Source organism: Manis javanica, chromosome 10, assembly GCF_040802235.1.
Source record: "Manis javanica isolate MJ-LG chromosome 10, MJ_LKY, whole genome shotgun sequence".
Lineage (NCBI taxonomy): Eukaryota > Metazoa > Chordata > Mammalia > Pholidota > Manidae > Manis > Manis javanica.
Genome location: NC_133165.1, coordinates 96566684 through 96589128, shown reverse-complemented (window position 1 = coordinate 96589128; position 22445 = coordinate 96566684). Strand labels below are relative to the sequence as shown.

Sequence of the window (22445 nt, the reverse complement as noted above, 5' to 3'; positions counted from 1 at the left end):
TTCTAAAGGAGCAAGGATTGCACAGAGCTTATTGCTCAGGAGAAAGTGCAGGTAGACAAAATTATCCAGATGCACTCTGCCCAGCAGGTTGGAAACTTTCATGATCTTCAGGTGCTCCATCCCCCTGTCTGGCTACACAGCTCCAAAGCCCCCCACCATGATACACAGCCTGCTGTGTCTTTCCCCCAGCTAGCCTGCACCTGGCTCAGGTTCAAAAACTAGGAGCCCCTACCCTGGCATTAGGGCAGCCAGAGGGAAGCCCCATGACAACAGCTACAAACACAAAGCATAGAGGCTTACACCTGTGTGCTTGGCCCACTGGTTCTGGCAGTGGAGACAGGCATAGCAGCCGGGAAGCAGGAAACAGCTCTTTCCTCGCCCCAAGCACCAACACCACCCCCCTGTGACCCCCAACATTGCTCCAGGGGCAGAGCAACTCCAGAGTGTAGAGCTTCTGGGCACTAGAGGGCACCACAAACAAATTATGAAATGTCAAAGGAACCTGGTTCAAAGCAAAATTATGAATACACCTGAAAAAGATTCAAATGAAATCAACCTCATGAATCTTCCTGAAAAGGATTTCAAAATAAAAATCATTAACATGATTTATTCAAGAACTCAGGAATATTAATATTCAAGAACTCAGGAATGAATTTAGCACAGACATCCAATCAGTGAAGAACACAATGGAGGGCATTAAAAGCAGAATAGATATGGTAGAGGCGATAAATGAAATAGAAATTAGGGAAGAGGAATGCAAAGAAGCTGAGGCACAGAGAGAAAAAAGGTTCTCTAAGAATGAAATACTGAGAGAACTGTGTGACCAATCCAAATGGAACAATATTCGCATTATAGGGATACCAGAAGAAGAAGAGAGAGAAAAAGAGATCGAAAGTGTCTTTGAGGAAGCAATTGCTGAAAACTTGCCCAATCTGGGGAAGAAGATAGCCTCTCAGGCCATGGAGATGCACAGATGTCCCAATACAAGGGACCTGAGGAAGACAACATCAAGACATATAATAATGAAAATGACAAAGATCAAGGATAAGGACAGACTATTAAAGCAGCCAGAGAGAGAAATAAGATCAAATACAAAGGAAAACCCATCAGGCTACCATCAGATTTCTCAGCAGAAACCTTACAGGCCAGAAGCGAGTGGCATGATATATTTAATGCAATGAAGCAGAAGGGTCTCAAACCAAGAATACTTTATCCAGCAAGATTATCATTTAAATTTGAAGGAGGGGTTAAACAATTTCCAGATAAGCAAAAGCTGAGAAAATTTACCTCCCACAAACCATCCCTACAGTGTATTTTGGAGGGCCTGCTATAAATGGAAGTGTTCCTAAAGTTAAATAGCTGTCATCAGAGGTAATAAAAAGGGATAGACAAAGAGTACAGAATATGATACCTAATGTATAAAGGAAGGAGAAGGAAGAAATGGAGGGGAAAAAAAAGAACCTCTACATTGTGTTTGTAATAGCATAATAAGTGAGTTAAGTTAGACTGTTAGATAGTAATGAAGTTACCCTTGAATCTTGGGTAACCACGAATCTAAAGCCTGCAATGGCAATAAGTACATACCTATCAATAATCACCCTAAATGTAAATGGTGTGAATGCACCAATCAAAAGATAGAGTCACTGAATGGATAAAAGAACAAGACCATCTATATGCTGCCTACAAGAGACTCACTTTAAACCCAAAGACATACACAGACTAAAAGTGAAGGGATGGAAAAAGATTTTTCATGCAACTAATAGTGAGAAAAAAGCAGGTGTTGCAATACTTGTATCAGACAAAATAGACTTCAAAACAAAGAAAGTCACAAGAGACAAAGAAGGACATTACATAATGATAAAGGGATCACTCCAACAAGAGGATATAACCATTATAAATATCTATGCACTGAACACAGGAACACCTGCATATGTGAAACAAATACCAACAAAATTAAAGGGGGAAATAGAATGTAATCCATTCATTCAAGGAGACTTCAACACTATACTCACTCCAAAGGACAGATCAACCAGACAGAAAATAAGTAAGAAGACAGAGGGATTGAACAACATATTAGAACAGATGGACCTAATGGACATCTAAAGAACTCTCCACACAAAACAAGCAGGATACACATTCTTTTCAAGTGCACACAGAACATTTTCCAAAATACCCCACATACTAGGCCACAAAGAGAGCCTCAGTAAATTCAAAAAGATTGAAATTCTACCAACCAACTTCTCAGATCAGAAGGGTATAAAACTAGAAATAAATTATACAAAGAAAACAAAAAGGCTCACAAACACATAGAGGCTTAATAACATACTCCTAAATAATCAATGGATCAATGACCAAATTAAAACAGAGATCAAACAACATATGGAGACAAATGAAAACAACAGCACAATGCCCCAATGTCTGTGGAACGCAGTGAAGGCAGTTCTAAGAGGGACATATATAGTAATCCACGCCTATTTAAAGAAGGAAGAACAATCCCAAATGAATAAATTCACAATTATTGAAACTGGAAAAAGAAGAATAAATGAAGCCCAAAGTCAGTAAAAGGAGGGAGATAATAAAGATCAGAGAAGAAATAAATAAAATTGAGAAAAATAAAACAATAGAAAGAATTAATGAAACCAAGATCTGGTTCTTTGAAAAAATAAACAAAATAGATGAACTCCCAGCCAGATATATTAAGAGAAAAAGAGAATCTACCCACATAAACAGAATCAGAAATGAGAAAGGAAAAATCATGATGGACAACACAGAAATACAAAGAATTACTAGAGAATACTATGAAAATCTATATACTAACAAACTGGATAACCTAGAAGAAATGGATAACTTTCTAAAAAAATACAACCTTCCAAGACTGACCCAGGAAGAAACAGAAAATCTAAGCAGACCAATAACCAGCAATGGAATTGAATCAGTAATCAAAAAACTACCCAAGAATTAAACCCCTGGATGAGAAGGATTCACTGCTGAATTTTATCAGACATTTAGAGAAGACATAATACCCATTCTCCTTAAAATTTTCCAAAAAAATAGAAGAGGATGGAATACTTTAAAACTCATTCTATGAAGCCAGCATCACTCTAATACCAAAACCAGGCAAAGACACCACAAAAAAAGAAAACTACAGACCAATATCCCTGATGAACATAGACGCAAAAATACTCAACAAAATATTAGCAAACCAAATTCAAAAATACATCATGAGGATAATACACCATGATCGAGTGGGATTCATCTCAGGGATGCAACAATGGTATGTTCGAAAATCCATCAACATCATCTACCACATCAACAAAAAGAAGGATAAAAACTACATGATCATTTCCATAGCTGCTGAAAAAGCATTCAACAAAATTCAACATTCATTCATGATAAAAATGCTCAACAAAATGGGTATAGAGGGCAAGTATCTCAACACAAGAAAGGCCATATATGACAAACCTACAGCCAGCATCATACTTACCAGTGAGAAGCTGAAACCTTTTCCTCTAAGATCAGGAAGAAGACAAGGATGCCCACTCTCCCCACTTCTATTCAACATAGCACTGGAAGTCTTAGCCACGGCAATCAGGTAACCCAAAGAAATAAAAGGCATCCACATTGGTAAGAAAGAAGTCAAACTGTCACTGTTTGCAGATGACATGACATGGTACATAAAAACCCTAAAGAATCCACTCTGAAACTACTAGATCTATCACCTGAATTCAGCAAAGTTGCAGGATACAAAATTAACACACAGAAATCTATTGCATTCCTATACACTAATGATGAACTAGCAGAAAGAGAAATCAGAAAAACAATTTCATGCACAACTGCATTAAAAAGAATAAAATACCTAGGAATAAACCTAACCAAGGAAGTGAAAGACCTGTACCCTGAAAACTACAAGACACTACTAAGAGAAATTAAAGAAGACACTAATAAATGGAAATTCATCCCATGCTCTTAAATAGGAAGAATTAATATTGTTAAAATGGTCATCTTGCCTAAAGCAATCTATAGATTCAATGCAATCCTTATCAAAATACCGACAGCATTCTTCAACGAACTGGAACAAAGAGTTCTAAAATTCATAATGAACCACAAAAGACCCCGAATAGCCAAAGCAATCCTGAGAAGGAAGAATGAAGCAAGGGGGATCTCGCTTCCCAACTTCAAGCTCTACTACAAAGCCACAGTAATCAAGAAAATTTGGTACTGGCACAAGAACAGAACCACAGACCAGTGGAACAGAATAGAGAGTTCAGATATTAACCCAAGTATATGTGGTCAATTAATATATGATAAAGGAGCCATGGATATACAATGGGGAAATGACAGCCTCTTCAACAGCTGGTGTTGGCAAAACTGGACAGCTACATGTAAGAAAATGAAACTGGATTACACTCTAACTATATACACAAAAGTAAACTCAAAATGGATCAAAGACCTGAATATAAGTCATGAAACCATAAAACTCTTAGAAGAAAACATAAGCAAAACTCTCTTGAATATAAACATGAGCAACTTCTTCATGAACATATCTCCATGGGCAAGGGAAACAAAAGCAAAAATAAATAAGTGGGACTACATCAAACTAAAAAGCTTCTGTACAGCAAAGGACACCATCAGTAGAACAAAAAGGCATCCTACAGTATGGGAGAATATATTCATAAATGACGGATCCGATAAGGAGTTGACATCCAAAATATACAAAGAGCTCATGTACCTCAACAAACAAAAAGCAAATAACCCAATTAAAAAAGGGCAGAGGATCTGAACAGACACTTCTCCAAAGAAGAAATTCTGATGGCCAACAGGCACATGAAAAGATGCTCCACATCGCTAATCATCAGAGAAATGCAAAGTAAAACCACAATGAGGTATCACTTCACACCAGTTAGGATGGCCAACAAACAAAAGACAAACAACAACAAATGTTGGTGAGTATGTGGAGAAAGGGGAACCCTCCTACACTGCTGGTGGGAATGTAAATTGGTTCAACCTTTGTTGAAAGCAGTATGGAGGTTCCTCAAAAAACTCAAAATAGAAATACCATTTGACCCAGGAATTCCACTCCTAGGAATTTACCCTAAGAATGCAGGAGCCCAGTTTGAAAAAGACATATGCAGCCCTATGTTTATCGCAGCACTATTTACAATAGCCAAGAAATGGAAGCAACCTACATGTCCATCAGTAGATGAATGGATAAAGATGTGGTACATATACACAATGGAATATTATTCAGCCATAAGAAGAAAACAAGTAATACCATTTGCAACAACATGGATGGAGCTAGAGGGTATTATGCTCAGTGAAATAAGCCAGGAGGAGAAAGACAAGTATCAAATGATTTCACTCATCTGTGGAGTATAAGAACAAAGAAAAAACTAAAGGAACAAAACAGCAGCAGACTCACAGAACTCAAGAATGGACTAACAGTTACCAAAGGGAAAGGGACTGGGGAGGATTGGTGGGAAGGGAGGGGTAAGGGGGAGAGGGGGCATTATGATTAGCACACGTAATGTGGTGTGGGGGGCACGGTGAAGGCAGTATAGCAACCACAATGTTGTTCATGTAAGTGTATATTAAAGACACCAAAAATATAAATAAATAAATAAAATAATAATAGTAAAGCCAATTTTTCCAATGAAATTCCATCAGAACCTCAACATTATATGCAAAACTAATAAAAATAGTTTAAAGTGTTATCACCCAAAGCTAGGCCTCTGAAAAACCACAGAGAAGCCCTGGTGATCCCTGGAATTCAGTTTAAAATCAGTGCTTGACTAGTTTTAATTATACTTTCAGACCCACAAATTGTCATTTCTAAATACTGGTCATTGTGTACAAAGTGACTCCAAGTAATAACTAGACTTTGTACTCATGGGATAGACAGCAACATTTCATTAAGAATATTAACTCTCATTAAAATCACTGTCTTATTTCCTTCCCTATTAGAAATATAGCTAGCCTGGGAATTTCCCAAAAAGGAACAGACTGACCCTGCAAATGATGACAATAATAAATAGAAACTTAAAATTATGAGTCAAGATGTAATTCAAAATTATTGAATTGTATTCTTATTCTAGTGATTAAACAATACAGAATTTTGGCAAGGTGCAATTCCTGTGATAATTTAAATCTGACTTTAATTATAATAGGCTCCTTCAACACTATTACAAATTATCCAAAACAGCTATTTCACCTGGGGAGAATCACAGACACAGGAATACAAGGTTGTTGCCAGGTGGAAAATGTCTTCTGAATATCCATACATCTTCACACAAGAATCTCAATTCATAAAGTAAAAGAAAATGAAACAGGCAAACAAAAAACAATTAGAAAATTTCAAGTAGAAAAGGCACAAAAACACAGAAATTCTACAAAAATGACATCTGGGCAAATTTCTTATCAGTAAGACACTCTGCATTCTTGGCCCCAGAAATCCTACAAAAATGACATAGGCAAAATATCTTGTCAGTAAGACACTTGAATATTTTACAAGTTCTAGAATATGAAAACTACTCTAAGTAGGCTCTAATTAAATTAAAATAGACTATCATTATTACCATTAATCTATAACCGGCACTCCAACTATGTCCAAAATGGAACTGAAAAGCCTTAAAATATTAAAACACATACAAAATACATCAGTTGGAAAAAGAATAACAAAAATATCTATTCAGAAACCACTAGAAGAAAAACAATGTACCATTACTTGGTACAAATTATTTATTGCAATTGTCTAACAAACATGATAAAACACTTAAAAATGTGAGTAAGTCTTCTCATTGGTCAAAATAACAGAGGCTGCAGATTTTCAATTATATACACAATAACTCTCAAGATTTAAAAAGTCTAGAATGTAAAGAGAGAGGAGACCACCAAACCTTCCCTTACCAAAGTGAACTGATTGCTTTTGTTTTACTGTCCTCATGGGCTCTCACTTACTGACAAGGCAGCAGCTAAATTTTCTACTCAGAACTGTCCCTCAGAACAAAATCCAGCACCCTTACAAGGTGTAAGGGCTTATAAGATCTGGAGCCCAGCTATTTCTCTGATGTCATCCCCTATCACATTCTCAAATTCCACCACCACTGCCAGTGCACTCCAGCCATGCATGCCTCCTTGCCATTCCTTCAACAACAAGGCTCACTCTCACCTCAGGGTCTTTGCACTTCCTGCTCCCTCTGACTTTAACAGTCATTCTCTCACCCCAACTATAGAAAGCATATTTTATTAGATAAAATTATCTTAATTTTTCATAAAAGTAAATAAATACTCACCATTAAATGCAGGTTTTTTTACATAAATTTGAGCTGACTGTCCTTCTTTGTAGTTTTCCAGAGGAAAGATCGAGCCTTTGTTTCTCTTTATATTAATTAAAGGTTCTACTGCAATAAGAAGAATTAAATCCTTCTCTGCTTTCTTTGACTCTGGATCAGCCTGCCTCTAGGAGAAGTTAGTAATCCCACAAGTTAGTAATTCAATGTCATCTTAGCAAAATAAAAACAAGTTTATGGTTTGGCTTATATTACCTGGAGAAAATCAATAACATGCCCAGCTGTAGATTCAAATAAACTCCATTCCTCATAAGTAAAAGCTAATTTTACAAATTTCACAGCAGCATCTAGAGAAATAACATTTTTTCTTTTTATAATAAGTTGCAGAAGAGATGTTTTTGGAAAATCAAGCATTCCATCTGCACCAGAATTTGACACTAGAAAAGGAAATAGAGAAGTTTGAATGTCATTCATGCAAAGAAATATTTACTAAATATTAACTATCAGACACTGCCAGGAACTAGGGAAATAAAGGAAAAGAAGTAAACACAAATACAAGACTCTGTGGGGACAAATAGGAAGGACATTAAACATGGGGTTGGGGTAGGAGAGTAGTCAGGGAAGGCTGCCAGACCAATGAAGATGAAATCTCAAACATAAAGAATTAGTAAGAGTTAATGAGTCAAATAGCAATGCAGTACTACAGACTGAAAGCTCCACCTTAAAGATGGACATTGTAACCAAGTCAGCTGACTGTTCCAAGGCAACAAAAGGTAAATTGATGTGGAAATAAAATTAAAAGCATAAACACCTTGAAACAAAGACCACAAATGAAAACATCCTCTACCAAAGGAATCAGAAAAATGGAACAAAGGGAACAACTTAAATTTAATAAGTATTCTCTCAAGGAAATAAGACAGGATATTAGAAACATGAAGCAAGAATAAACTGCTGTGAAAAAGAATCATATTGAGACTGAGTACAAAGTATATTATTGTTGAAATAAAAAATTCAATATATGGACAGAACAGTGAGAACCAAAGAACAAATTAATGATCTGGAAAATCAGATTGAAGAACCTTCCCAGAAGGCAATAGGAAGTAATAAAGATATGAAAGTAATAAAATAAATAAGATACCGAGAGTGGATGTGTTAACATCTGTCTATTACAACCCTAGGGGAATTTTTTAAAGTAAATGTAAGGGAAGGAATAAAGAAGTAACATGAAAAAGTCAAAGAAAAATATGTAAGACCTCAAAGTACCACTCCTAGGATCCAGTATGATGATATGCAAGAAGATCACAGGAAAGAGAAATTAGAATGCCCATTTAAATCTATAAAACAACAAGATTTAAACTGATGGACTTCTCAATACCATATGTATGACTATGGAAAAATATCTTTAAAATTTTAAAAGAAATAAACTTTTAGGTAAAATATTGTATCTAGCTAAATTATTTCAAAGTTCTTGGAGTTTGCATTTGAGCATAAAGAAATGAATTTAGAAAGAAGCAATGAAAAATGGGAATAGGATGAGGAAAAAAACTTAGTAAGTGTATTTAGTGTCTTAAAAAGCAATGACCAGGATTTGTATCTAGAACATACAAAGAACACTCAAAATTTTCTAAATAATCCAGTTAGAAAAATGGGCAAAAGACACTGAACAGAAAGCGAATGTGAAAATGCTGACTAAATACATGAAAAGATGCTCAGTATCATTAGCCATTAGGGAAAAGAAAATTAAAGCTACAATGAAATGCCACTAAACACCTCTCAGAATAGCTTAAAAAAGAAAAAAATGATAACACCAAATACTGTCGAGGATGTTACAAAACTAGATCATTCATACATTGGTTCTGGGAATGTAAAACAGTACAGTCACCCTGGAAAATACTATGGCAGTTTCTTACAAAAGTAAATACACACTTAACCATATGACCCAGAAATTATATCCTTGAGTATTTCACCAGAGAAATGAAAACTCATGTTCATACAAAGACCTGTACTCAAATGTTTATAGCAGCTTTATTCCTAATAGCCAAAAACTGTAAATAATGGAAATGCCTTTCAATAGGTGAATGGTTAAACAAACTGTGATACATTCACACTATGAGCTACTACTCTGCAATACTGAGAAGTGGACTATTAATACGCACAACAACTTTGATATATCTCAAAGGAATTATGCTGAGTGAAAAAAACACAAATAGTCACCTAGTTTATGACAAAGGTACACGATAGTCAATGGGGAAAGGAAGGTCTCTTCAACTGGTGGTGCTGTGTCAACCAGATATTACATGGAAATAAATAAATCTTGATTTCTACCTCATACCAACAAAAAAATTTTAATTTAGACCTAATGTGAAAGGTGAAATAATAAAGCTTCTAGAACAAAACATAGGAATACATCTTTATGACATCAAGGTAACAGAGATTTCTTAATATGACACAAAAATGGTTAACTAAAAGAGTGTATTGACTACATTAAAATTAAGAATTCCTACTCCTTATCAGCTACAATTCAGAAAGTGAAAAGACAGGCCACCAAATGGAAAGAGATATTTGCAATGTATATATTCAATAAAGGACGTATACCTAGAATCTATTAAGAATTCCAACAAAACAGTAAGAAAAAGCAAATAGTCCAAAAGAAAAATGGACAAAAGATCTTGGTTTACCAACTGGTCCCCATACACCCAGGAAAAGGAGAGACCAAAGAAAGAGTCAAACCACTCCAGATTAGTAGGAAGCAGGTTTTAATAAGCAAGGGAACTTACATACAAGGCTTGTCTTTGGAGGCTGAAAGATGAATTGATCTCCACACACACCCCGCCAGAAACTTAAAAGATTATATAGAAACCTTAACTAGGATGTATTCACTCCAGATGGTCTCAACAACACTGTACTCTCAAGGCTACATTCTTGAAATGGCCAGTAATATGCAAATAGTAGGCAAGACATATATTCAAAGGACAGAGGATGTGGTAAGGAGCATCTGAATGCCTGAGTCCAGCTCAAGAGTCAACTGGTGGTCAAGTCAGGGTGGTTAAAATTAGGTCAGTAATCAGTGTAATGTACCACATTAACAGAAATAAAAGAGAAATCCATTTGACCAACTCTACAAATCCAGAAAAGGCTTTTAATAAAATTCAATAGCTATTCAGGATTAAAAACAAACAAACAAAACTCTTAGCAAACCAAGAATGGAAAGACATCTATAGGGTGAAAAAGGGCAATCTAAAAAAATGCTTCAGCAAATATCAACATTAATGGTAAAATGTTGAAACCTTTCCATTTGAAAACATAAATGAGACAAGGACATTAGCTATCTCCACTTCCTTTCCGTGTTCTATCAGAGATCCTACCCAGTGCAGTAAGTCAAGAAATGCAAGAAAAAGACATAAAAAGAGTAAGGACTGCAAAGAAATATAACTATCATCATCCAGAAGTGATCATATACTAAAAAGTCCAAAAGAATATCTACTAAAATATTATCTGAATTATCAAGTTTAGCAAAGTTGCTGAATTCAAGAGCAATAAAAACTGGATGTCAGTTTCTTATGTAGGGACTACTGTGGAAAAACTTTTGTTAGTCATGTTCTACCATAAGACATTATTTTAACAACTCACTTATTAAAAGTTCTTTTCCTGCTGCAAATAGTTCTGAGACAACATCACGAACTTCTACTTCATCTGTCATACCAAATCCAGTTTGCAGTGTTCGCCTATTTGAATCAGAAAGAGCTTCCAAGACAGCCAGAAACCGGGATGCGGTGCTATCGAACATCTCCTCCAACAACCGTTCCGTGGCAGTACGTGGCCATGGCAACTGGAATTAAAAAATATATATATTGTCCTTTTTTTTTAAGTTCTACAAAGTTTGATATTGTAAGGCCTGCTTCATGAATGCCAAAGGAGAGAGGGGTGGCCTATCAGTGAGATGGCTGCTTTTATGGTTTTCATTTTTTGAGGTGTCACCACAGACTCCATTAAAGTTTATGTCATAATGCCATTATATCAAAGTCTTTGTTAATTCTTTATATGTTTTGTGTTTCCAAGGCAGCATAAAAAGACTGTTTATTACTGCCATTTTATTAAAGCAGCATCAATCTCCATATGTTTTGCAGTACCTTAATTACAGCCTTTAGGAACTGATACTAAAACTTTGCCTAAAAATCTCTCAGGAGTGCTTTTTAGATTTACAGACCAAATCTCAAGATTCAGTGGATCTGGGTGGGGCATTTTTAATAAGTATTGCAGGAAATTCTAATGCAGAAGGTCTTTAAGCCCAAATGTGCAACAATATTTTGTAGTGTAAATTAACTAGTCTTGTGGTAGTTAACTCTGTTGAAAAGTTGACCAGCTGTATACTAATCAGCTAGAGATTGTAGAGTCTTGTGTGAATTCCCAACCGCTCTGCTTTAGGTCAGCCCAGTGATTTCACCTCCTGCAGATGGCTTGTCTCTGCACAAATGACCTGTTCTCTGTATTGAGCTTACTGGTTACTAGGAGAGGTAGCTCTAGTTGGCTTTTCTAGAACCCATGTCCAGTTGGAAAACACCTATCATATTCCCCATAATTCCCTTGTTTCTTCCCTCTTCTTGGGGCAAAGTCAGTAAGACAGAAAAACAAAAGCAAGGATAAAGATGCTTTGAACTATTTTTCCCCACACACCAACTTCCCCACTCGTTAGCTTCTATGCATTCAGACCACAGGTCAACTGATATGTTAAAAACCTCAATAAATCTTGAATATCATGTCCTGCCCTCTTTCTTTACAGACAGAGGTAAGGTTTTCTTCTGAGATTTTTACTGTAGATTAAAATAAGCTTTACACTAAGATTTGTGCATTTTATTGTACCTAAAAAAAAATTACATAAAAATATTTAAACAGCATAATAAATTTTCTAATAATTAGAAGTACTCAAAATGAAATGATAAAACCCAAACATATTACAGTGAAATTGTTTTTAGAAATAGCACAGAAAAATTAGCAAAAAGTGGAATAAACTATTTAACAAAGCCGTAGATGAATACTAGGTAAATTTTTTTAATATAAATATCTAAAAGACCCATAAAAAGACCTAGAGCAATTTTTAAAAAGTCTTGCTAAGCATGACAAGCAAAATATTAATATCTATAAAAACAATGAGCTCATTCAAATATATTTTAAAAGTTAAAATCTCTAATACAAAAATGGTCAAAAACTGTGAAAGATAAATCACAGCATTAGGAAATAAAGAGAGTAAACACAAATGTAAGATACAGTTAAACCAAAGAAATAGTTAAAATGACAAGCTATTTGGTGAAAACTGAGTTATTAAAAAAATGAGTAATATCAAAACGATAATAGCCTGTGGTGAAATTGCTACATGAAGGTTGTTACCTCTCAGTACCTATTTTGCAAATCAACCTGGCAATACATATCAAAAGAAATAAAAGTGTTTATATGCTTTGATTCAAATCCTACATCTTGAATTTTATCCACAAGAAATAAAAGAAAAAAACAGTATATGTGAAGATGTTGATTACTTCAATATTTATAAGAGCAAAGAATTAGAAACAAATTTATTACAAAAAATACTAATAAAAATATTAGACAAGTTGTGGTACATATACTGCATAAAATATATTAGACCATCTTTAAAAATGTCAGGATGGATGAGAAGCTAAAAAACATGTCCCCTATAGTCTGTTTCATGACATCAACTCCGTAAGATACATTACATTAATTCTCCAACATAATACACTGTCTTGCCAATGGGTTTCAGCCCCAGGCAAGTTCACTATGGATTCAATGTGACCAAAGAAATGACAGTAGAACATTCTTGGGGTGAAAGGGTTATACCTAACTTTATTCCCACGGTGGCAGGTCAATCACTAGAATCCCATCCATTCAGAGAGAGTCATCATGCAACAAGCCAGTCTCTGCCTCTGGGCCTCTCTACCTGCACAGCCGTCTCAGTCTCTGTCCTCGGTGTTGCCACCACTCCAGCCTCTGCTCTGCTCTATTGCAGCCTTGCAGCCGTGCCACCGTGTTGCCCAGAGCACTGGACAGGGCTCTTTATATAGAGTCAATAATGACACATTGCCCACACGTGTGTAGTGAGCTGGCCAACCAGGGCCAGGTGAGAATCCGGACCGCAGGAATCTTCACTTTATCCACATACACCTACCCCTGTGATGCTTAGTTTCTCACTGTCCCCCAATAAACTTTGCTTACTCCTGCTTCCAAGCTATGATCATTCTCTGGTCCTTTACTAAGAATATTTTCCCTTTTTCGCCCTTTCTAGTCAAATCCTGCTCATTATTCCAAAGCCATTCATAAGACAGAACTACAACTAGTCTTTTTTACATCCCCCACACTTGAAACGATGGTAGGACATCCACTACATGGTTATTAAATGAATGAATGTAAAATAAGTAACAAAGCTGTTACCTAGGATTTACTACATGCCAGGAAAGTTCTAAGAGCTTTACATGTAACTCATTTCATCTCTACCATTATTTCCTCCATAATACTTACCACAAGCTATAATTAATTTATTTATTATATAATTTCTTCACTAGAATGTAACCTCTCTCTATTTTGTTCACATAGCAGGTACTTTAAAAAAACGTATTGAATGAATCACTAAACAGTCCCTCAATAGATGTCTGAATTAGTAGTCCTTTTAAAGAATCCTTTGAAAGTCAAAATTATTTACTGTGAGTTAATAACTGACCTACAAACTCACAAATGTTTTATGAAATAGATTTAATGCATATTAAAATTAGACACATGGCAAAATTATTTCATACATATTAAGCAGGACATTCTGCAAAATATGTCAAAGTAATATACTATGACTTTACAAAAAGGGTTAGTTGACTATTCTCTGTAAAAACTAACCACTAAACCATTGTAATTTCTTCTAAAAAGATAGACCACCAGAACTTTCCATATAATTATTGCCTTTTAGGAAACTAGAAATAAATGAGCTTTTAATGTAACGTTACCTAAAATTTTGAAAATACATTTACTTTTTATACCAGGAGGATTATAAATCAAGTCTTATTAATATGCTAATTCCTGACAACCTTACAGCTTTAGATGCTTAAATTTGGTTTGCTTAGAGGAAAAAAAATGTTAGTGAGAAAAAGAAATATCCCCTCTCTGTTACAAATACCATTGTATTATTACTTACCAATACCAGATATAGACAATTCAACAGATCACCCAAGCACTTATTTACAATTTGGCTTGTTTCACACACACACATCCCCACCACCAGTTATACACCATTGGTCAGTAAGGGAGGTGATTCAAGAGGTGTGCATGAAATGTACTTCTGGGCTCCATAGTCGGCATACCAAAGTCACACTAATAGCAAGAGAAAGCTACCATGCCCAAATAATATTTGTATTTATACATTATGATTTATTTAAAAGAAAAGAAAAAGAACTACTCCTAAATGTTATAAGCAGAACTGAGTTAAGAGAACGGCATTCATTGTATTGAGAAAACACTAGACCAGGGACCTGGCTCCTGGCCCCGGTGCTGCCAGCAGCTGCCTTTGCAACAGTGAGCTTGTAATTTAAATGCCCCAGGCTTTATTCTCCCCACCTGTGACAGAGAAGGACTGAACCACATAATTTCTAAAATCCCTCACAGGTTCTGAGACTCTACTTCTCCTCTGTCAGAAACTGCTCGTCTTTTTCCCCCTCACTTTCATTTTCAGTCCCTACGGAAGGGACCGAAGCTCACGAAAGAGAGTTTATGGCTTTCTAGAACACTCAGGGAAAGCATCAAAGAAATATGGAACCTTACGGGATATTGATATTCAGAAAGGCAATGGGGAAGGCAGTGAAAGAAGGAAAAGGAAGGAGGGAGAAAGGGCAGAGGATCCCACAAGGCATAATTATGCCCCAGTCCCCCTCCGAGAGCCTTACTGCTGTTGGCCGGGTTTTGACATGTGAGAAGAGACCACTGTCATTTCCATGCAGGGCATCGTTGCCTGTGTGAGGCCCTCCAGAGTTCTCCTATAACCCCTCTGGCAGAACAACCAGCAATTTTCAAAATGAGGGCTGCTCCTCAACCTGGCCCTGACCAGCAGCCATGAGCCAAGTCTCCTGATCACTGTAATGACATCTGACTCCAGCAGGAAATAAATAGTTATTTTAAGCCACTGACATATGGGGGCTGCTTGTTTCTACTGCATAACCTAGTTCCTAACACTCCCAAAGGGGAAACCTGAAGCTGAGGAGACAAGGTGCCTCCACCTTCTTTCCAGCCTGGAAGCCTTCTAAGCTAACACCAACCAGTCAGGGACAAAAGCCTCTGGGGCACCACTCCGAGGCCTGTGCATTTGAACCTTTCCCAGGCTCTTCTTCAGCCTCTTGCCCTTTAAAGTTACAAAACGGGGACTGTACAAAGATACAAAAGCTTTGCGAAAGGGATGAAGTGAGGCCGTGTCCAAATTGGGAAGGCATTCTTCTATTTGCCATCGGTGCAGAGAATAGGGGGCAGGATTTAATATTTGGTGACCAGGCTGAAGAGATACAGAGCTATAACACAATACACCACAGGCAGCGTCTGAAAAAAGAGAAGTCGTTCTAAGACTTACAGTTTGTACTTCCTTTAGGTTAAGTCTTATCTTTGGTCTAAAGACAGTTTTGTTTCTTCGTCTAGATTCAAATACTCCTCTTTTGAAGATCATCACAGCCATCTGTCTCAAAAAGAAGAGGTAACACAAGGTAGCATGCGGTACACTTCTCAAATACTAATATTAAGTACTTAATCAACTATAGGGTGCAGTAACTTCTTTGATTTCATGAAATCAGTATACCTTTATTGTGGCTTCTCTATAATCTCTTCTGGATTCTTCCTGTGTTTCTGAAGAACTCATTAATTCCAGTTGCCTTAACTCATCAATTTTGGCTAGACCACGTCGAGCAAATGCCTATATGCAGTAAAAATAAATTTAATTCCTAATAAGAGTATAGTGATTAGAAATGTATCAAGACAGTATGTTTTATTCTCCCAGATATTTGATTATTTGGTGAATTAAACTCTTGGCTGATGTTAATTCCTAACACGGTAGCTACCCTATCATTTTCTATAGGCACTGCTAAATTCTACAGGTCTAAGTTAATAAACTGCCAGCTATGCTAACTTCATGAATCAAGAAATTCAAAAAAGTAAGCAAAGTTGAATTCTGGGTTAAACATCAGCTTCATATAGATGATCATTTCTCTGGTATCATGCACGCATGCACGCATGCACACCCACACACACACTCCCTCCTCCATGCTCTTCTCCAATATACTAACCTTCCTACCAAACCATGCTGTTCATACTGCCTATTAAATTGTGAGGTACTTAAAGGGACATGTTCATTTTTGTATCTCTAGTATCCAGCATATAGGAAGTATTTATTAATATCTGAAGAAGAAAAGGAAGGAAAGAGGTAGACTTATTCAATCAGATCAGCATTACTATAATTCTTTAGGATTAATAACAAAAAGAGTTCAATTCATATAATTTATTTTACCATTTCTTTGAAATATTTTGTTTATAACTTACAATTTTCATGAAGATGCTTCTAGACCACAATAGAAGCATATATGAAGGGTTAAATTTTCTAATAAGGAAAAATCCCAATAGGAATCAAATGTCCAAAACTATGTAAATGTTCCATTCCCTGATAATTTTAATAGTTAATAGCTATAATGCCACCACTAGTACACTGTAATTAACTATACATATATGATGTGTAGTTTGAAGAATATAACCCACAAGGGTTGTACTAGATTATGCCCCTGACTATGGGCCAGTACTTATGCAACCCTTCAGAATAAGTTTAGGCAGGAAAAATAAAATGTAAAGGAGCCAATAAGTGGCCAGCTGATTTTTCTATGGTTGTGATCAGGATATGAACAGGAATTTGTATAGCTGTGAAGGCTCTGGCTTGCACCAGACTTCTAGCCAAAGAGGTGGAGTGAGGGCTGAAATCCAGCCCTCACTGCACTCACCAGGCCTTGCACACCATTGCAGGAATGTCTTGGCCCAATGGGAGGGGTGCCTGTTTCTAATTCTCACCAGGGCCCCTCCACTGACAAGCCAAGTACCATGTATTGTAAAGAGGGCACCTTTTCCACTGAAACAGAGGTACTGGATAAGCCAGTAGAAGCCCCAAGCAGTTAAGCTATATTTCAAGCATTCCGCCCAAAAGATATACAAGAAAAAAAAAAAAAGAAATTGAAGAGTGTTAAACAAATGGTGCCTGGAAGGAAGAAAAGCAAAACAAATGGATAATTGTTGACAAAACTAAAGAGGGAAGAGTGGTTTGCATATAAGAATACAATCAGGAAAGAAAGATATCAGAAATCTTAACAGAACAGGAGCAAAAAAGGGAGAAGTGAATAGAAAATAAGGAGAGAGCAGAAAGTAAACCAAGAGGTCAACAGTACAAAGAAGCCAAGCAAATTACTGCAGGCAAAGCCTGGGATTTCTGTCTCAGCTTCATTGCAATTATTTGGGTTTTACTTGTTTGTGTTTTGCTTGCCAGGCTTCTGAAGAAAAAAATGCTGGATAAGTTGTATTTTAAAATATCGGAGTCCTCAGAATTAACGAGCAGCGTTACCTCTCCGTGAACACCAGCTTGGCAGTCATAGTAGCATTGGCAGACAGCAGTGTAAAGAGTAGCTCGCCAGGTCAAGTACCTGACAGACAGGAGTGGCACCGAGGATTCCATACACATACTGGCCCACAGGAGATACTCTAAGGCCTGAGAAAGAAAGGGCACAAATGAATGTATTTTCATTTTAAGTTGATAGTGACTTTTACTTGACATAATCACATTATAAGCATGAGCACATGTTGCTGACTACTTCCACCAAAAATAACATAAATAATGAGTTAAGAAAAACAAGCATTTAAAAAGTAAAAGAATAATTTAGAGAACTCAGAATCTCAAGTTAGCCATTTGAGGATATATCTTCCTTCTCAGCACCTGAAGCCCTACGAATTCAACTCATTTTTATTAATATCCGTCAAGTGTCAACAGTTCTCTAGGAGCTAATTCCAACAATAAACCTGTTATTAGCTGGCCTGGAGGCACTGTATTATTCTGAAAATACACTGGTATAGCAGGGTAAGGAAAATGGAAAAAGCTTAGAGTTTGGGGCCTGTGATACTTAGTAGAAACAGTCCAAGATTGGAATTAAGTAGACCTGGGTTTCAGTTTCAATTTTATCATCTAGTAGATGTGTCTTTTTCCTCTCCAAACCTCAATTTTCTCATCTACAAAATGGACATTTTAGCACATCAGAGCAGTGCTATTATGGAGAAGGAGTCAATGTACGTGCTGTTCTAGGATGGTATTCGGCACATTGGTGTAAGCACTCCATAAATGGTAACTATGACCTGTGCAATTATTCTCAAGGTACAATTTGAAACAAAATGGCAGGGAAAAGGTCACCACTGTTAGTGGCCTGTCTGTAGGAATACATGTGAGCTTCTTGTGCCATTCTAGCTGAGTATGTTTTCCCCACAAACCCACTGATAATCCTTTTTGGACATATTCTTCCCACAGACCCTACACTGGGAAACACTACTTGACTATATGCATTTCTGCAATTAACTTTTGCAATCTTCTTCCTTTCTTCAAAAATATTTCAAAAGCTCAAAGGTTTATTGGATGATATTGCCTTTCACTTGATTTGAATATAAGAAATTGGCCTATGCTCTATATACTATTATAAAAAATATTAGTGGGATGAAACTAAGAATATGTGCTGCCAAATATTTTGGAATATCATATTTTACATTCTATCCATGAGAATATCAGCTTTTACCAAGCAGGTCCTCACATGTCCCCCTGGACTGCTGGGATACTTCCTCACTTGTCTCCATTTTTGGTCTCACCATCCCCCTTTCGCTTACACACACCCCTTCATTACACAGCCTTACCTCCACCAGAATTATCTTTCCAGACTGTAAGTTGTGCCTAAAAACCCTTCAATGGCACCCTATTGCCTGTAGAACAAAGTACAAGCCCTTTCCAGGGCATACAAACAGCCTTCATGGCCGAGGCCCTGCCTCCCCTCCCCTATTACTCCTGACTACATCATATACTTAAGCATCTTTGTCCAGACGTGTGTCCCTGCTCCCTCTGTTCTCTCCTTCACCACCCCATAAGATGGGGCTGAAACACGACCTCCACTACTTGCACGGGTACCTTGGACAATTCACTTAGACTCCATGTGCCTCAGGTTCTTCATCTGTAAAATAGGTATAACAATAACCATCTCATAGGACTGCCTGAGGATCAAATGAGTTGATACACACTAAATGCTTAGAACATAGTAAATATGCGTGTAGCAAATGTTAGCTTTAGTAATGACAATGAAGAAAAAGGAGAAAAGGGAGCAGGAGATGGAGGAACAGGATGAGGAAGAGGTGGGGGAAAGCAGGGGGAAGAGAACTAGTTGTTGAGGAAGACTTTTCTTATGTCCCTAGAGAGAATGACCATTGCCTCATTTCTAGCTCTACTGTAACTGTGTTATGGTGTATTTATATTATTTACATTTATTTTTATACATATATATCTCACATCCAATTGCATTAATATGCTCATGTGTGTGACTCCAAAACTAGGTTGTGATCTCTTTGCAGACAGGAATAGCCCCTTATGTGTTATTATATCACCAGCACCCACAACAGTGCCAGGTATATCAGACATATTCCTAAGTGCTACCAAATTAATTCAATTAACACCCCTAAAGTCAGAAGAACTAATCGCAGAGAGCTAACAAATATTCTGGATTCTCAAGACAGTAATGATAATAAATTTTGACAACAGAATAAAGTGTCTCTTTTAATAACAAATTCAGCCTTCACTAATAGAGGAGATGATGAAAGAAAAAGATGTCTAGAGTAGTCAGACCCCCCTGGAAAAAGCAAATCATCAAAAATGTCCAGGAGCTTCATATGCACAAAGCAAACCCACCATTTTGACATATTATTTAATAGAAAAAATAGGCAAAACATAAATGACCTTCAGACCCCATTACCACCCCTGGAGCCTTCAAAGACAGTGTACATAATGTGCATACGAGCAGCTCAGTGGACACCTAAAAGAAACCAGTAGCCTGAAAGGCCAGAATCCAGTACTGTGTAGTCAGTTTTGATGCCAGAAGAAGAGAGACTTTTGCAAGTAAAGCAAGTCAAGGCAGAAGTGTAATATTCTTTGCTACCCACCAAAATGTAAGCTCGTCTCACGGGAATGTAAATTCACTTGGGAAAGGAACCGTGTCTGTCTGGGTCACCACTATAGCCGCAGTAGGAGACATGTAATGAATATTTGTTGACTGAACTTCATTTAAAAGTTTTAGTTCATAGTGCTAAATATGGCACTATTTCAAGTATTCATAGAATCAAAGAGCTGAAGGTCAACCTAATTTCATTCCTACCAACATCACCCGTACCACCTGATGTCCTACACCTACCCTACCCAACAGTTCCCACCTCCAGTAACAACATGCCTTGTAGCACCAAAAGGTGATTCTAAACATGACAAGTGCTTGCTCACTCTGAACTGAAATCCACCTTGATATATGCATTGGTTCTAGGTATGCGTTCTGCACACACACAAACCGTCCAAAACTCAGTTCTCAATTACAGCCTTCCAAGCGTCTGAAATACCTTTGCAGCCCATAGGGCTCCCCCTATCCCTTCAGGATACAGATCCCTGAGCACTTCCCTTCTCTGTCACAGTTAGTGCTCTTGGCTGTTTCCAGGTTGCCCATGTCTGCTTAGAGTGTCTGACTAGACCCCAGTAACGAATCTCTCAGTGCCTGGTTCTGGACCCTCTCTCCCCCTAGGTCAGCCTGCGGTGGCTTTATTGCTGTTTCTGTTGCAGCTGCTGTCGTCAATATCTGCCGACCCTGCAGCAGTGTGGACAAGGAATTAACAGCCATCAAAACTCAAGTTTCCACAAAGCCAATGCACAAAAATCCTATTGTGGATTTTTGCATTTGGATTGTTGTGGTTTGAGTTGGGAGAGGGGGTATAAATTTTTCTACTTCAAATTTACTTGTCTTTCCAAAAGCCCTCAGAATTTCTGGCATTACATTTCAGAATAAAAATAGTTTTAGTTACCAAACGTTCACATCATCATATTTGGGTTAAACTTCAGACTTAGAATAAAAGACCCTAAGTCACAGACGTTAGTGCCAAAAGGAACCATAAAAGTACCCTAATCTGAACTCCAAGAGGCTGCTTATAAGCAACAGAGCTGGCGCTGGACTTCAGGCCCTCATACTCCCAATGGCAGCAGCATTCTTTATACCACACGGGGCAGATTCGACAAAGGGGAGCTTGGAAAAGTCACCATTCCACTTCCAGTTCTGAAAAGCCATCTCTCAGGTTCAAAGATGGAAAAAAAGCCAATTCCCAAAAGCAAATCTTAATTTGTAGCATTCGTTCTTGCCCCTGACAGCTAGAAAGAACTATTTCTATTAAATTTTTTTAAATGATGGTGTTTAAATTGGATTGTCCTCTTCATTGGCACCGTGATTGGGACGGGGGTCTTTGAAAAACCCGACTAGAGGAGTCCAGCAAGAGGGTGGATCAGGTATCCCAGCAGGAAAAACACACACAATTAATCAGCTCAGCCACAGGATGGCACTGTAGCATCATTTATATCAGTTTATAGCTCTTCAAGAACACACTGTCAGATATTTCAAAGTTTGGATTTGAAGTTTATGTAATGGTATGTGGAGTAACTTCACAATTGCTCACTTTACCAAATTCATTTTGTAGTAACATGAGACAGAAATCAATGTTTTCTTAGAATCAATGTTTTCTGCTCTATTCTTCAGTGTTTGCTGAGTACTATACTACCATTTTAAGTGCCTCAGAAGAAACCGATTATACCCTAAACAAAAACAAAGTTGTCGTATGTCTTTATGGAAACAGATTTCAGAAATTCGGCCTCCCACCTTTCCCTAAGGTTATGCTGGTGACCTGCCTCGGCACGAAAGCAAATGTTTGCCTCTGGGGAAGGGCCCCTGGTCCGTCTTGTCTTCAGAATGTCTTCAGAAATCAGAATCATGTTGAAAACATATTAACCCGTCTCATACAGTTCCTCCATTTGAGTGGATGAAACAAAATAGG

General features: G+C 37.2%; 1 protein-coding gene across 1 annotated transcript in view; it reads right to left on the bottom strand.

Annotated features, from left to right (window-relative positions):
- The window catches only part of CFAP54 (cilia and flagella associated protein 54), a 302501-nt gene that overhangs the window by 258133 nt on the left and 21923 nt on the right, over positions 1-22445 (bottom strand). The window contains exons 6-12 of the mRNA XM_037023126.2: positions 17911-18054; positions 16114-16227; positions 15892-15993; positions 10917-11115; positions 7542-7723; positions 7290-7455; positions 6209-6294 (exon numbers count right to left, since the gene is read on the bottom strand). Coding sequence (XP_036879021.2) covers positions 6209-6294; positions 7290-7455; positions 7542-7723; positions 10917-11115; positions 15892-15993; positions 16114-16227; positions 17911-18054 — 993 coding nt within the window. The remainder of the gene's footprint in view (positions 1-6208; positions 6295-7289; positions 7456-7541; positions 7724-10916; positions 11116-15891; positions 15994-16113; positions 16228-17910; positions 18055-22445) is intronic.